General features: G+C 42.4%; 1 protein-coding gene across 5 annotated transcripts in view; it reads right to left on the bottom strand.

The window, feature by feature from the left end:
* Nucleotides 1-2010: 2010 nt before the first annotated feature.
* Nucleotides 2011-17442, bottom strand: part of Wdsub1 (WD repeat, sterile alpha motif and U-box domain containing 1) — a 35428-nt gene continuing 19996 nt past the window's right edge. For 2 of the 5 annotated variants that reach the window (XM_075985116.1, XM_075985115.1), the window contains exons 9-11: nucleotides 16964-17143; nucleotides 14359-14499; nucleotides 2542-3080 (exon numbers count right to left, since the gene is read on the bottom strand). In XM_075985116.1, coding sequence (XP_075841231.1) covers nucleotides 2923-3080; nucleotides 14359-14499; nucleotides 16964-17143 — 479 coding nt within the window. In that variant the 3' untranslated portion in view covers nucleotides 2542-2922. Of the gene's footprint in view, nucleotides 3081-5898; nucleotides 6024-14358; nucleotides 14500-16963; nucleotides 17144-17442 lie in introns of those variants that run through there. The other 3 variants (XM_075985114.1, XM_075985117.1, XM_075985118.1) reach the window with 3 other exon arrangements.

Raw genomic sequence — 17442 nt, 5'->3', positions numbered from 1 at the left:
CTTCTCCAGCCCCAACACATCTAAAAATTTTTCAACCACCCTTTCTGTCAGTGACTTTCACTGATTGTTAACTTTTCTGTGAAAAGCTGCCCACTTCCAGCAGGTCTACCACTTTATAAAAACAGATATTTGGTCTAACGGTGGCTCTTTTCTAAATTAAAGGACACCTAGAGATAACAGTATAATTTCGTAGATTTTGGGTTAAAGCACCACTTCGTAGAACTCACTGTCACTGTTTTGCCCACAGTGAAACTGTAAATCATGTAGGATAAATATATCCCCTCTGCAATCATGGATGAAGGGGTCTGCCTATGAAACAAAAGAAATGCAGTCTGGCATCTGTCCTAAAACTCCCAAAGCAGGGATTACAAAGAAAGGACAGCTAGATTGGGCAGCTTTCTGTAAAGGAACTTATTCACTGCCTATGAAATAGGAGAGTAAAGGGTGTGTTTACATTGTTTCTCTGTCTTGTTTTGTTTTGAGACAGGTTTCTCTGTATAGCCCTGACTGGCCCGGAACTCACTCTTTTGACCGAGCTATAGCTCCACCTGCCTCTGCCCCCCAAGAGCTGGGATTGAAGGCGTGCCCCACCACTGCCAGGCATTTTTAAAGATTTATGAGCAGTATTTTACTTATGCACAGCAGACTGGGACAGCCTTGTGATTAAACATCCACAGCGCTTTTTGTTTACAAAATACTTATTTATATGAACTTTTTTTTTTTCTGAATTAGTTCTATTTGCGGTTCTGTTTGCCGTGTGTATTTCTGGTGCTTCTGGAGGCCAGAAGAGGGCAGTGGATTTCTAGGACCTAGAGTGACAGGGTTGTGAGCCACTATGGGGGAAGGCTGGAGAGCTGAGGAGAGAGGGCAGGGTCTGCCAGCCCTGCCATGTAACAGGTAGGGGCTGAGGGTTGCGGAAGAGCCTGCAGACAAGGTCCACTTTGATAAGTAGGCACCTCAGCCTTTGGTCCCGGGTTTGAAACTGAACAGTCTCCAGTTCCTGGGGTTCCCATTTCTTCTTCTGACTTCCTAAAGTACCAGGCACTCGTGGAGTGAAAATACACACGTGTAAGCAAAATACTAAACACGTGAAATAAAACTGTTTTTTTTTCTTTTCTTTTCTTTCTTTCTTTTTTTTTTTTTTTAGAAAAAAGGTTGTCCCTATGTAACCCTGTCTATCCTGGAACGCACTATGAAGACCTGCCGGCCTCCAGCTCATAGATTTAACCTTCTTCTGCTGGGACAAAGGCCAGTGCCACCACACCCAGATAAAGCAAAACCTTAAAAATGATCTTAAAAAAGCTAGAAATTCTAATCTAAAGTGAGCTGTGGGGAGTGGAGGGGGACGGGGAACGACACAATGGGAATTTGATTAGGTCAGCCAGAGATGTCAGTAACTAGGAGACGGGCAGAGTTGGATGGCAGCTTTCTGTCTTCTCAGCATTCAGGAGACAGGAGGAGGATGATGACAGATTTCAGCCAACCCGGGCCACTTGGCCATTGCAGGGCAATCTAGGCAACAGAGCAAAACCTGTCTTGGAAAACAAAACCAAAAATTGGCACAAAAAAAAAAAAAAGAAAAGAAACCCCTTAGAGAATACAATCAGTTTCTATGATGGTGAACATTGTGTTTAAAAGTTTAAGAGAATGATAAAACAAAAATGCCTCTAACCTGTAAGACCCATTTGCCCAATGCAGGTAACTTCCGGAATGCTGGGGGCTATTCTTATAATTGCCTGGTCTTCACAAACCCTGTGCTTTCCCTTCTGTGAACAAGCTTGCTTGTCCCGGAGTGCATGTAGGCAGGAAGTATGTGCCTTGTGACCTTTGTCCTTACACACCCCTGACTAACGTAATTCGGTGCCGCATTTTGAAAGAGCTCTCTGATGCGGTCCTGCTGCCAGTATTTTTATGGTCTGGGCTTGTTCAGAGATTCGCCATTCTGACCAAGAATAAATGTTAGTTAATAAGAGGCTTTGTCGAACACTGACCCGGTATGTACCCCGGATTCCCAGAGTAAGGCTTTAATTCTTAATTCTGTTGTTCTTGGATACTTTGTGATTGTTTGGGGACCTGAGTGAACAGGATAAAGGCTAAACACAGTTCTGCTCCCTGCCCTGGCAGTTTGGTTGCAGTGAGCCTCTCACTGATGGCTCCGCTCCTGGGAACTACTTCAGCAGGCATTTGAGAGGCCAGTACAGACCGCCACCGTGAACGTCAGAACTACTTCAGCAGGCATTTGAGAGGCCAGTACAGACCGCCACCGTGAACGTCAGGTCCTGTGTGACAGATGCAGATCCAGTGCTGGTGGTGTAGCAGGTACCGGGCAGGCTGACTGGACATAAGTTCTCCCATATTGGGAATGCCTAAGAATTCCAAGTTTTGAAGGGAAGGTGGTTTGTCACTTGATGTATTTCAGTGAAGTTAATGACTATCTGACCTAGTTTACATCCAAGGTTGAATAATGGAGAAAAATCCTTCCACTATACAAATTTAAAACCGAACAGAATTGCTATTCAACATGCCTGGAGTGATTTTTTTTTTCTGATTTATTGAACAATTTACAATTATATTGTGAAAATTCTATTATAAAACTATTAAATGGCTGTTATCCAAGATGGAAACAGCCATAGAATCTAGGCTGCAGCCTACATCAATCAGAATACATTTAGGCACTGCAATTCAAAGTCACAATAAAGTTTTATTTCTATACACTTTCCTGTTAGTGCAAAAAATATTTTCACTTTGATAGAAACAGCAATGACTTTAGATGTGTAATTCTATGTTTTAAGGATAATAATTGACGTTTTTTTAAGTAACTGAATTTAATATGTTTTTTCCTTCTATTTTGCTTTTGTAATGCCCAGTTAGCATTGAATGACATCACTGAGAAAATGTATCCGATACCATATAGGATGCAGTTCATTTCTGATGAGTCTCCAGCCATCGGTTGATGGCCATTTTTAGAGTCCTATTTGGTGTCAGTACCAGTGAAGGAAGAACCAAGTTTGTCATGGGGCTTGTGCGTTTCTTTTTGTGGATCCAATTTTCCATTGCTTCTCTCTCATAGGAATAGCCATCTGGAAAAAAAAAATTATTTGAAAAAAAGATCGGTAAACAAATCGTCTTCTTACTTTGCCTGTACCGTGTCTAAAATACCTCTTCCACAACAGAGGGCTCGTCCCCGGAAGGTGTACTAAGGCTGGGCTGTCCTGTCGGAACACAACAGCTGACGTCAGAGCTGTGTTTAAATTCAGAAACTATGCTCGAATAAAGGGTAGAGTGGTACGAAGATAAATTTTGGTAAGGTAGAGGGAAGAAAAGAGCCTTAGGGATAACCCAGGGAAACTCTTCCAGGTAATGAACAGCACTGAGTTAGAGACGACAGAATATGACCAGAACAGATGGCGAGGAGGAAAGTAATCCCTGCCATCCTTATGCCCCGTTTGCGCTAAGTGGTTTGCTTTCTTTGACATGTGTGGTGAACAATGGGACGCAAACTTGTGGGCCCCCAGGAGGGGAGACCAGTGTGAGCTTGGAGTTCCTGCTCCACTACTTTCACTGATGAGCTTGCACTGTTTTCCCCCAGGCTGAGATGCTTGCTTCTCTCCCTATGCTAAAATCTATGAAACCTGCAATTGTTGAAAACAGAGCCCTCAATGGCCATCCTCCTGCCTCCCCATGCGAACATCACAGCCTTGCATTCATGGGGCTTCAGCCGTGATTACATTTTTGTTGACACTTCAGCTTTGTATGGCTAATAACTGTGTAGCTGTACATTGTATGTATCCCTTCTGTTGAAAGAAGCAAATCTGAACAGTTTCTATTTTGTGGGTATTCAACACTGCTGTCTGTGCCCAGCTTCTCCCGTGAACCTGGACACGCACACCTAGGAGTTATAACATAGGTATAAGTTTTGGGAAACTGCCAAGTGTGTCTCAACAATAGCCAGAGCATTTTAAAATTTCACCAATGACATAAGACTCTATTTTCTGTCCATTCTGCCAACACTTATTCTCCCCAACGCTTTGAGACTAAGCCATCAGCTAACATGGCTGCAGTGTGGCTCTGAGTTGTGAGTTGTGTTCCACTGATGACCATCATGACACTGAGCATACTGCACAGTTGTAAGATGGTTTATTCTAACTATCTGCCTTTTTCTTTTAGACATGATTCCACTATGTAGCCCAGGCTAACCTCAAGCTTGCGGCCATCCTCCTACCTCTCCACCACTGGAATGACAGGCATGTACCACCATACCCTGGTTATTTGCCCACTGCTAATGACCAAATGTTGAGTTATAACAAGAGTTTAAGAAAAACTCCATTCTGTTGTGTTGTGAAAGCTGAACTTGTTAACACCCCGTTCACTGATTAGCAGTAAGGTTTGTGCAGTTTGGTGTCTCTACTCAGTACCGCTGACAGATCCATGACTAATTCCTGTGCCAATAGGCCAGAGAAATGTGCTAAATGTGTTTTAGCTTAGGTAAAGGACCCTTTAAAATCTCCTGTCATCTGCTGCTGTAACAGAACGCTTTGTGTTGCCTCTCATGTACACAATTAGCATCTATGGAGGCTTTGCATTCAGACAGAAGCTAAACTTTCTGTTTTGAAGTTTTGAGTCCGCTCTTGTGGCTGTTCTGGTCAGGGGTGTGAACATTCTGTCACTGCGTTCTCCTCCCACTGCCTGGAGCTGCTGTGCTTTGAGCTACTGCTGGCAACTACGCTGGCCCTGCTCACCAAGAGGTGAGGTCCACGGTGTTAGGCAGCGTTCTTGTCTTCTGTTTTCCTGGGATCTGGATTCTGGCTCTTCAGACCCCTTCACTTAGCGGCAACTGTCCTGTTTCAGACTACAGGTAGATTACGCTGAACTTAGCTCAACTTTATGTCTATGGTCACAGATTCTTTCACTATGGAACTGCTTTAGGAATTTATTGCTTCTTCCTCCTTCTCCTTCCTTTTTTCCTAGACATGGTTTCTCTGTGTAACAGTCCTGGCTGTCCTGGAGTTCAGTGTAGACGAGGCTGACCTCAAACTCAGAGATCCACCTGCCTCTGCCTCCTGAGTGCTGGGATTAAAGGTGTGCACCACTGCTAGGCAGCAATTTCTTTTGACCTACTGGTTACATTTTTTTCTGTTTGTTTGTTTTTCTCTGTATAGTAGTCCTGGCTGGCCTGGAACTTACTAAAATCTACCTGCCTATGCCTTCCAAATGCTAGGATTAAAGGTGAGCACCACCACCGCCTGACCACTTTTTTCTTTAAAAGGAATAAAGACATTATAAGATAGTGTCCATTTGGTTCCTATTTATGATATAAATAAACCATAAACTAGCTAATAATCTCCTCTCTCCTACACCCATATTTAATAAATTTTCTTTAATAAGTAAGATTTTCATGTTCTCTCCTCCGGAGAGAGAGCCTGCCTCAGACTGAGAGGTTGAGAAAAACGTCATCTTCATATGTATTCACAGATGTCAGCATGCACACACACACATTCACACACAGGTTTCAAGCTGTCCTACCACAGTTCATCCCAAAGCAGAACCCCAAGGTTCACCACCAGAGCGTTCACACAGACCACACTGCCTCCCAGAAAACCTCAAGTCCCTGAAGAAAGACTGCTAAAAACAGGTACGGCTGCTGATTTTTCAGTTAAATTTACATAAAAAGTGAAATACAATATGTAATTGAGCTCAAACATGTCACCGGGGAGAACTTCTTGTTTATTTTCACTACATGTTAAGGTTTCATCTTCCATTTGTGTACAGGGTTGAGGGACATACCCAGCAGGCCTGATACAAGCAAGGCAGGTGTGGCCATGGAGCTACATCCCCAGCCTTGACCTAAGACTCTAAGCTTTCCACAGAATGAAGACCTGGGGGTATGGTTCAGTGCTAACGTACTTGAAGACCCCAGTTTGGATCCCAAGAACCATGTAAAGCCAGGTGTAGTCAGGCACGGCCACGCTCCTGTGGTGAGATAGGTGGAAACAGGAGAAGCCACAGAAGCTTGGTGGGCACAGCTGAGGAAGAAGAAAGGTAGGGACCAAAGGTCAGAGGCTATCCTCTGACCTTTCATGTATTCACATGGACAACATGCGCCCACACAGAAGCGCTTGGCCTATTTAAATGGGCACGCTCCCATCTATCTACTTCAGTTACTGATTTGTATAAGTGTGTGTGTGGAGGCTGGAGGACAGCTTGCAGGAGCTGACCTTGTCTTTCACCAAGTGGGTCCTAGCGGTCAAACTCAGGTCATCAGGCTTGGCCAGCCATATCCCAATTTTCTATTTTGTATGTCCCCATTGCTAGACATTATTCCTTGAATGAAGGTGCTTCTAAGAGGGAAGGCTGACATGCATGCAGGCTTAACACTGAAAAGTTAAAGCCTATGTTTTTCTAATGATTCCATGAAGAACCATGGAAAATATTTAATATGCAGCTGGTAGCACTCCATTATGGAGGAACCGTGACGTATATATTCACCCTGTACAGCAGGCTGACTTTCCATAGAATGCAGGTATAGATAACAGTACTGAAATGTAAACCCAGGCAGCCTGGCTCCAGGTCTATAATGATATTCTACATGCTACGTGCAACTTCTGGGAATGACCCAGTAACTGAAGTTTTTTTTTTTTTAAAGATTTATTTATTTATTATGTATACAACTTTCTGCCTCCATGTATACCCACACGCCAGAAGAGGGCACCAGATCTCATTACAGATGGTTGTGAGCCACCATGTGGTTGCTGGGAATTGAACTCAGGACCTCTGGAAGAGCAGACAGTGCTCTTAACCACTGAGCCATCTCTCCAGCCCAGTAACTGAAATTTTGAGCACAGTCTCAGTGGGCAAAGAACAGTGGCAGCAGAGCAGTTGCTGAAGGTCGCCAGGAAAGGTGGAAGGGACCAAGACACCTGACGGTTTCCCATAAAAACGCCACTCAAGAGAATAATTGCATGCCAAAGACATGCCTTAAAGCAATACACAGGAACTAATTCAATGTACATGAACTCAACTGGAGTATGATTCCCCAACGCAGATGCTCTGGACAACAAGCAAAGTGGCCAGACCTGGGATAGCAGATTCTTAGTATCATGAATTCTGTGCATGAAATTAACTTTTTAGAAAAATCAGTGTCAGTAAATTATGAATGAAGCAGGCCCCAAAGGAAAGGGACCCAGCAGAGGATACCTGACCAGTGCCAAGTTACCAGTTTTACATTCACCCCAATCTTTCACAATTTCACAATCCTAGATACAATATCAGCCTTTATCACATAAGAAAAGGGATCCAAGACTTAGTAAAGGGCAAAAATGCACAAGCTATATTAAAACTGAACAAAAAGGCAAATGATTGAAAAACTTATATTTAAGTAAAGTAGTGATGCTTATTAGGACTTTAAAAAAACAAACCATTGTTTTAATTCCCAAACTAAGAACGGAAGGAACTTCCTTCACTTGAAGGAGGGCAGTGAACACTGACCGAGGGCTGAAAGTCAGGATGCTCTTCCTCTCGGGGAAGCTCATGGTAAAATGTCTGTTCTCCTTGTCTCTGTAACTTTATTGTTGGCTTGTGTGACCAGAAAGAAAGAAGCTGCAAGTGAGAAGGGAGGAAAAGGCAGCTGTCTCCTGGCACAGATGCGATCCAAGTTAGATGCAAAGCAAACCTACTCCTGCGCCTGTTATGAAGCTGTTACCAATGGATGTAGCAGTCACAGGACATAAAGCCAATATATCAAGCCCAGTCCTATTCCCCCATACAACTGCAATAAAAAGTGTAAAACCACAGTAGTAGAAAATACCAAGTAATTTTAACAAAAGAAAAACTGCAAAATCTATACAGCAAACAGCGTTACTAGGACAGAAAAAGGCCCACGAAGCTGGCAAGCAATGCCCCCAGTTCCTCTCCGCATGAAACACCATCCTAGTGAAACCGCCAACAAGCCGCTGCCATGAAGAAAGCCGTGTATGTAGAAACCAAGTCTGCAGACTCATTGACCATACTTGAGACCCACTATAAAGCAACAGCGGCTGAGGCAGCGACCTCCACAGGAGCAGGTACAAGGGAGTGATCCCTGAGGGAACAGGCCCGAGCCAGAGACCTCTTCGGATCAAGGTGCAAGTCAGGGACCTCTGAGGTAGCAGCCCTGAGCCAGTGACCTCTGCCAGAGCAGGCCCAAAGCAGCAACCTTCGTGGGAGCAGGCCTGAACAACCCCTGGGAGTGGTAAGCAACCTCCAGGAACACAGAGTGACTAACAGGGTGACTGGAACTGTGGCCCTGACTGCACCATAAAGAGCAATCATCTGAGCCTTGGATCCACTGGCACCTGGAAGACTGATCACCAGAGACACAGACAGCCCCAATTACACCAATCAGAGGAAAAGATGGGTAGACAAGGTAAGAACATATGCAACTCCACAAAGAGCGACAATATGCCAATAAAAACTAGTAGTCCTACAACAGCAAGTCTTGAACAACCAAATATAGATGCAGCAGAAGAAAATGACCTAAAAATTAACTTTAGGAGAATGTTTGAAGCCTCTAAAGAGGAAAATGAAAAATTCCCTCAAAGAAATGGAGGAAAATACAAACAAAAAAAGTTGGAAGAAATCAACAAATCCCTTAAAAATAATCAAACATATGAAAGAAACTATTAAAGACTTGAAAGCTGAAATAGAGACAATACAAAACAGGGAATTATAGAAATGGAAATTATGAAAAATAATCAGGAAGTACAAATGCAAACAAACAACAGAATATAAGAAGAGATGGAAGAGAATCTCAAGCGCAGAAGATACAATAGAGGAAATAGACTCACTGGTAAAAGAAAACATTAACTCTAACAAAAGCTTAACACAAAGTATTCAGAAAATATGTAACACCATGAAAAGGCCAAACCTAAGAATAATAGGTATAGAAGAAGTCCAACTCAAAAGCACAGAAAATATATTTAACAAAACCATAGAAGAAAACTTTCCCAACCTAAATAAAGATATGCCTATGAAGCTACAAGAAGCTTACAGAACACCAAATAGACTGGATCAAAGAAAAAAGTCCCCTTGCCACATAATAATCAATACAATAACATACAAAATAAAGAATTTTAAGAGCTGCAAAGAAAAAGGCCAAGTAACACAAAGACAGACCTATCAGAATTATACCTGATGTCTCAGTGGAAACAATAAAAGCCAGAAGGTCCTGGTCAAGCATTATGCAGACATTAAGAGATGCCAGCCCAGACAACTATACCCAGTAAAACTTTCAATCACCATAAAACAAAACAAGACCAGATATAACCAGTGCCTAGCCACAAACCCAGCCCTACACAAAGTGCTAGAAGGAACCCAAGGAAGTTGGCTACATCCACAAAAACACAAACAATAGATAATCTTACAGCAGCAAATCCCAAAGAAGGGAAAAACACACAATACCATCACCACCAACAAAAACTAAAATAACAGGAGCTGGCAATCACTGGCCATTAATATCCCTTAATATAAATGGACTCAACTCACAGGCTAGGGGCTGGAGAGATGGCTCAGTGGTTAAGAGCACTGCTTACTCTTCCAGAGGTCCTGAGCTCAATTCCCAGCAACCACATTGTCACTCAAAACCATCTGTAATAATATTTGGCACTCTCTCCTGACCAGCAGGCATACATGTAGACAGAACGCTATATACATATTTTTTTTTAAAGACACAGGCTAGCTTACTGTATACAAAAACAGACTCCATCCTTCTGCTGCATACAAGACAGATAGCCCCTCAGAGTAAAGGGTTGGGAAAAATTTTTCTAATCAAATCGACCTAAGAAACAAGCTGGTATAGCTAACCTAATATCTAACAAAACAGGCTTCAAACTAAAATTAATCAAAAGAGATAAAGAAGGACATTTCATACTAGTCACAGGAAAAATTCCTCAAGAGAAAATCTCAATACTGAACATCTATGCCCAAAATACAAGGGCACCTTCATATGTAAAAGAAACACTTCTAAAGCTTAAATCACACATTAACCCCACACACTAATAGTGAGAGACTTCAACACCCCACTCTCACCATTGGACAGGTCTGTCAGACAGAAACTTAACAGAGAAATAAGGGAACTAACAGATGTTATGTTAACAGACATCTATAAAACATTCCATCCAAACATAAAAGAATATACCTTCTCAGCACCACATGTAACCTTCTCAAAAACTGACCACCTACTAACTAGGTAACAAAGCAAACCTCAACAGATTTAAAAAAAAAAAGAATAACCCCATGTATCTTATCGGATCACCAAGGCTTAAAATTAGAATTCAACAGCAACACTAGTTTCAGAAAGCCTACAAACACATGTAAATTAAACAATGCTCACCTGAATCATCAATGGGTCAAGGGAGAAATGAAGAAATTAAAGACTTCCTAAAATTCAAAAAAATTAAAGACTTCCTAAAATTCAATGAAAATGACCACACAACATACCCAAATTTATGGGACACAATGAAAGCAGTGTTAAGAGGAAATTTCATAGCACTAAATGCCTACATAAAGAAGCTGGAAAAATCCCACACTAGTGAATTAACAGAACATTTGATAACTCTAGAACAAAAAGAGGCAAACTATCACACACACAAAAATCTGTCAATGTAATCCACCATATAAACAATCTGAAAAAAAATACATGATCATCTCATTAGATGATGAAAAAGCCTTTGACAAAATACAACATCCATTCATGATAAAGGTCTTGGAAAGAGCAGGGATACAAGAAACATACCTAAACATAGTAAAGGCAATATACAGCAAGCCAATAGCCAACATCAAACTAAATAGAAACTCCCAGCAATTCCACGGAAATCAGGAACAAGACAAGGTTGTCCACTCTTTCCATATCCAATATAGTTCTTGAGGTCCTAGCTAGAGCAATAAGACACCAAAAGGAGATCAAGGGGGTACACATTAGAAAAGACGTCAAACTCTCACTATTTGCTGATTATATGATAGTTTACATAAGCGACCCCAAAAATTCTACCAAGGAACTTCTACAACTCAAACACTTTCAGTAATATAGCAGGATACAAGATTAACTCAAACACATCAGTAGTCCTCCTGTACACAGATGATAAATGGGCTGAGAAAGAAATCAGAAACATCATCCTTCACAATAGCCACAAATAGCATAAAATATCTCAGAGTAACTAACCAAACAAGTGGAAGACTTGTATGACAAGAACGAAATTGAAGAAGACACCAGGAAGTGGAAAGACCTCCCATGCTCTTGGGTAGGCAGAATTAAAATAGTAAAAATGGCAGTCTTACTAAAAGCAATCTACAGATTCAATGCAATGCCCAGCAAAATTCTTCACAGACCTCAAAAGAACAATACTCAATTTCATATGGAAAAGCAAAAAACCCAGGATACCCAAAACAATCCTGTAAAATAAAGGACCTTCTGGAGGCATCACAATCCCTGACTTCAAACTCTAATACAGAAGAGCTACAATGATGAAAACAGTCTGGTATTGGCATAAAGAGAGACAGGAGGACCAATGGAACCAAATCAAAGACTCAGATATCAATCTACACACCTACGAACACCCTATTTTTGACAGAGAGGCAAAAAGTATAAAATGGAAAAAAGAAATATTCAACAAATGGTGCTGGCATAACTGGATATCAACATGTATTCTGTATCTATCACCACGCATAAAACTCAAGTCCAAATGGATCAAAGATCTCAACATAAAGCCAACCACACTAAATCTCATAGAACAGAAAGTGGGAAGTATACCTGAATACATTGGCACAGGAGACCATTTCCTAAATAGAACCCCAGTAGCACAGATAATGAGAGAAACAAAATGGCCTTCTGAAACTTAAAAGCTTCGGTAAAGGACACAGTCAACAAGACAAAACAGCCTACCCAATGGGAAAAGATCTTCACTAACCCCACATCAGACAGAGGGCTGATCTCCAAAATATACAAAGAACTCAAATTGGTCATCAAAAGAACAAATAATCCAATAAAAAAATGGGGTACAGACCTAAACAGAGAACTCTCAACAGAGGAATCTAAAATGGTTGAAAGACACTTAAGGAAATGTTCAACATCCTTAGTCATCAGAGAAATGCAAATCAAAACAACTCTGAGATACCATCTTATACCTGTAAGAATGGCCAAGATCAAAAACACTGATGACAACTTACGCTGGAGAGGATGTGGGGTAAAAGGAACACTCCTTCATTGCTGGTGCGACTGCAAGCTGATACAGCCCCTTTGGATATCAGTAAGGTGATTTTTCAGAAAATTAGGAAACAACCTTCCTCAATACCCAGTAATAACACTTTTGGGTATATATCCAAAGGCTCAACCGTGCTAACATGTACTCACTATGTTCATAGCAGCATTGTTTGTCATAGCCAGAGCCTGGAAACAACCTACATGTCCTTTAGCTGAAGAATGGATAGGGAAAATGTGGTACATTTATACAATGGAGTACTACACAGCAGAAAGAAATAATAACATCTTGAAATTTGCAGGCAAATGGATGGATCTAGAAAACAACATATTGAGTGAGGTAACCCAGATCCAGAAAGACAAATATCATATGTACTCACTCATAAGTAGCTTTTAGACATAAAGAAAAACCAGCCTACAATTCACAATCCCAGAGAACCTAGACAATAATGTGTACCCTAAGAGAGACATACATAGATCTAATCTACATGGGAAGTAGAAAAAGATTAGATCTCCTGAGTAAATTGGGAGTATGGGTACCATGGGAGAGGGCCGAAGGGGAGGGGAGCAGAGAAAAATATATAGCTCAATAAAAACAATTTTTAAAAAAGCAGTAGTGGTCCAGGACTAACTGACACAAGATCGGACATAAGGATAACACTGAGCCTGGGAGTGGGCCTCCGATGGATGGTCATCCACTTTAGCGAGGAAAGACCAAGAACAGGGAAGGCATTTTCATTTCTTACCACATGCAAAAATTAACTCAAACCATAGACCTAAAAACTATAATGTGTCTGGAGTAAAACATGGGAAGTCCTGCAACCTTGGACAGGCAGCCCTCTTAAAAAATGATGAAGCAACATGAAAATGGTTCTGTGGATTCCATCAAAATTAAACATGTTTTTCAAAGATGCCATAGAAAAAGTGTATATAATGCATTGCCTTACAAAAGACACACTTAGAAAACAAACTGATAATTCAATACAAAATGAGGAAAGGGCAAGAGATAGTAGATAAGAAGCATATCGAAAGACGCTTCATTGTGGGGAGGGTTAAAAGTCCAATGAGATGCCACTTTATACCTGTTATGCAGGATTAGAACAACTAGCAATACCACATGTTTGCAGATACAGGCAGAAACTGGAGTCTCAGTTATAAACTCAAAATAGGGCATCCACCTTGAGAAACATTTCAGGAGTTTTAACATGCACTTAGTAAAACAATCCAGAAATTCCACTCCTAAATCTTTTATGATGAGACATGAGTCCTTCCCAGACAAAGATCTGTGCATGGAATGTCATGACAGCTTCAGACATGCTAGCCCATTGCCAGTTAATAGACACATGTTTTGTGGTATAGCTAGTGCAATGCCACACTATACAGCAATGAAAAGGAATGAATTATTGGTGTGTGCAACAAGGAAAATCAAAAACATTCTGCTAAACATATGTATACTGATGAGAGATTGATATCAAATGTCCTAACGTCATAATCTTCACATTCTTGTCTCTGAATCATTAAAGTGCATGATAGACACAACAAAAGTCACCTTAAATCTTGAGGGCTGGGAGAAGCTCATCAGGTAAGAGAGCTTCCTGTGCAGCCGTGAACATGAGGACTCACACCCACACCACCCGTACCCACATAAAAGCCTGGTATGGCTATGCATGCCTTGACTCCAACCTCAGCATGAGACAGGTGGAGCCTGGGAGTTCACTGGCCAGCCTAGCCTAATCTGCAAGGTTCAAGCTTCCAGTGGGAGAGTGTGTCTTAAGGGACTAAGGCAGACAGTGACAGAGAAAGACACCCAGCGGCCCCCCCTGCGGGCGCACGCACACCTACGTGCGCACACACACACATTCACACAGTCTTTTCATCTGGTATTCACATCCATTTAGGTGAAATTTCAAAACTTAATCCTTTGGTCTCAATTGCAAATGTACTGTGTCCAGTTTATTACAAAATATACAATGTACGATTGTTTACTTTGGATCTAATGACTTTTTTTAAAAGGAAAAAAAAACCTACTCATGAGAAAAATGGAATTTTGAGCTCAGCCCAAGTGTCAATGAGTTTGTTCAGAGAGCCCCACCATTGTGCACCCTGAGCCTGGAAGTCGGAACACATACCTGACGCGATGACGGGGTCCTTCATAAGCTCTCTGGTTATTGGACAGATAAACTCATCGGGGATTCCAGAAGAAAGGGAGTCCATCTTGGCCCTGAGCTCTTCAATGCTCCTCATCACTTTGCTGCGCAGCCCCAGGGATTCTAAAAGGAAATCTGAAGTGTCACTGGGAAGTGAAATAAACTTTCAAGACATAAGGGTGTAAAGACGGGTGAAGCATAAAGCTAGAAAAGAAATTTGAATTATTTTTCAGCAATGTGTTAATATCAGCTTTCTCTTACTGGACACAATACTCGAGCTGACCGAAAGGTGGAAGGGTTGAACCCAGGTCAGTTTTCGTCCATGGATGAGTTGGCTCCCCTGCATTTTGACAGGAGAATGTCATGGGAACACTCAGTGATGAAGCCGCTTGCTTCCTGGTGTCTAGGAAGCAAGAGGAAGGGAAGGGAAGGGGGCCCCAGTGCCTTCCTCAGGGGATATGACAATGAGCTAACTTGATCCCACTAAGTCTCAGCTCTTACAGCTCTGTCGCTGTCCTCTCCCTGCAATATCACAGGCTGGCCCTCGAACTTAACACGTGGATGTTGAGGCGCACACCTCCAAACCCTAGCAACCTGGGAAATTATTTTTTAAAAAAAAAAAAAGGCCTCATGGGCTTTTATTAGTTCACTGAAAGAAAAGACCAAACTTTGAAACCTCTGTGGAAAAAAAAACGAAAACAAAAACGCTTTCATTCCTATTTATAACTGTATGATAAATTATTTCAGTACGTGAGTTCTGACCTACAGTAGTTTCTTTGCACTTGCCGTTCTAAACTCTACCAGCTCATCACTTCCAAGTTCTAAGATCTCCAGCACAGCACAGCACAGCGTCCCGAGGGCCTGGCTATGCGCCGCCGAGGCCGGTGCACACACAGCTCTAGCGACTGCACTCGGGGCTCTTCTAATACTGTCCCGATGTTGGTTTCCTTGCTCTCTATCATGCACACTATAATAAAGATAGGTCAACAGTGTTCACAAATGCACAGCTTCACAAATGCCCCAGAACATCTCAACATCAGGACAGAGGTTACTCCTTACGAGACTGTATGACATCAGGAGTTACTTCTTAGGGAAGCCCTGACTCTGATCTCTGGAGAGCTGGAGGGCACACCCACAGTGGCTCACTGTTTTCACACCCTTCTTAAGTACCTGTGCTTTCCAGACAGGATCCTACTATGAGGTTTTTCATTAGCAACCTAGAAAATGGTTTAAACGCATTGGTGAAAACACTAGATTGAGAGACTCAAGAATGTCTAAAAGCCCTTTCTCCTATTGCTGAGAGGCTTGGCATTGCTCAGTCTCTTAGCTACTGTGTCAAACACGGTGGACACTGCTTTGGCCTACGACAGCCCAACATACTTTACAGTGCACGACTACTTCTATGCGCTGAATTCGGATTTTATGCTGGCATCAGAAACCCTGAAATCAAACTACGACAAAAAATGCACACAAGACATTCCTGCGTGCACAAAGCAAACGTCGGCATGTATGTCACCAGTTTGCCTTTCCTATTTTCATTTTCTCTTTTCCCGATTCTAATCCTGTCTCAGCCCAACTAGTGTTCTATGGAAAGAGTGCCTGCCTGTAATCTTTGAGAGGTGGGGGCAGGAGGATCACAGGGCATGGCCACACAGTAGATCCTGACATAAGGCTAAAATATCAGATATTTCAGAACGATGTGGAGAACCAGATGCTCCAGTGAACAAGTTTTCTAATTCTGCTCCTAAATTATTGAATCTGCCGATTTACCAAACTGTGAAGAAGAATATTCATGTTGAAACCATTGATTCCCAGGCTTAGGCCAAGAGCAAGCACAAAACCTAGTTACAAGTAACACAGTGGTGACAGAGGGGCTTTGGACAAACAGGATCAGAACCCCTAAAAATGAGCCCCCAGAGAGTGACCTCATCCATTCCACTAAGGGAAGTACTGTCAGTAAGCCAGAAGCTACTCCTGACTAGATACCAAACCGCCAGTACCTTGATCTTGGACTTGGCAGAATGAAGAAATCAATTTCTTATTTATTAGCTACCTAGTTTACAGGATGTTGCCCTAGCAACCCAAATGCATTAAACCAACAACCTCAACATCAAGGAAATGCAAATAAAAGCCTAAAGGAGAAATCACAACTACTGGATGGTGCTAATAACAAAAGCAAACAAGTGTTGGAGCTTTCTCACTTGCTGGGTGGGTGTAGAGAAGCCCCCCCCCAGCTGGGGGACGCTATGGAGAAGCCCTCCTCCATGCTGGGAGGGGCTATGGAGAAGCCCTCCTCCATGCTGGGAGGGGCTATGGAGAAGCCCTCCTCCATGCTGGGAGGGGCTATGGAGAAGCCCTCCTGCATGCTGGGAGACGCTATGGAGAAGCCCTCCCTATGCTGACAGGACTGTATAATAGCAGGGCTGCTTTGGAAAGCAGCCTGACAACTCTCCGGTGTCGTGCAGAGGATTTCCCTATGACCCACCAATTCTACTTTGAATAGACACACAAGAAAGCTGAAGATGCTTGTGTAAAAGTTAGTATATGATCAGAGAAGTATTATTCATTACACCCGCCCGGCCCTTACCAATTTTCAAATCACCAGCCAGACTTTCTTTTGTAAGATGGAGCAGTTCTTTTCCATCGATGTTGTTCATCTGGAAAATACCAACGAGGTCCTCCAATCCCTGCGCGCGAAGCCACGTTGAGACATCCTCCTCTGACCAGTCTTCAACCAGCTGCTTCAGCTGATCGTTCATGCCTCCTGCTTTAAAGCGCACAGGCAAGTGAACGGCAGACCAAACGTTTCTTCTCTACACATCCTGCTCTGAGTCTGCCTGACTGTCTAACTTCCTCTTAAGAAGCTCAGTGGATAGCACCAACAGGAGTGACCTAATGCTGCAGGAAATGCTATCCTTTAGGAGTTTTTTGTTTTTGTGGTGCTGAGGATCAAACCTTGGCCTTGGGCATGCTGGCCACAGGCTCTACCACTGACCCACACCTCTAGTCCAGATTTTCCTCACTCTGTAATACCCCCACCGTGAAGGGATTCTCTGCTCGCTGTCA

This window comes from Microtus pennsylvanicus, chromosome 9 (genome assembly GCF_037038515.1).
Source record: "Microtus pennsylvanicus isolate mMicPen1 chromosome 9, mMicPen1.hap1, whole genome shotgun sequence".
Classification (NCBI taxonomy): Eukaryota; Metazoa; Chordata; class Mammalia; order Rodentia; family Cricetidae; genus Microtus; species Microtus pennsylvanicus.
This window is presented reverse-complemented; position numbering and strand designations above follow the sequence as displayed.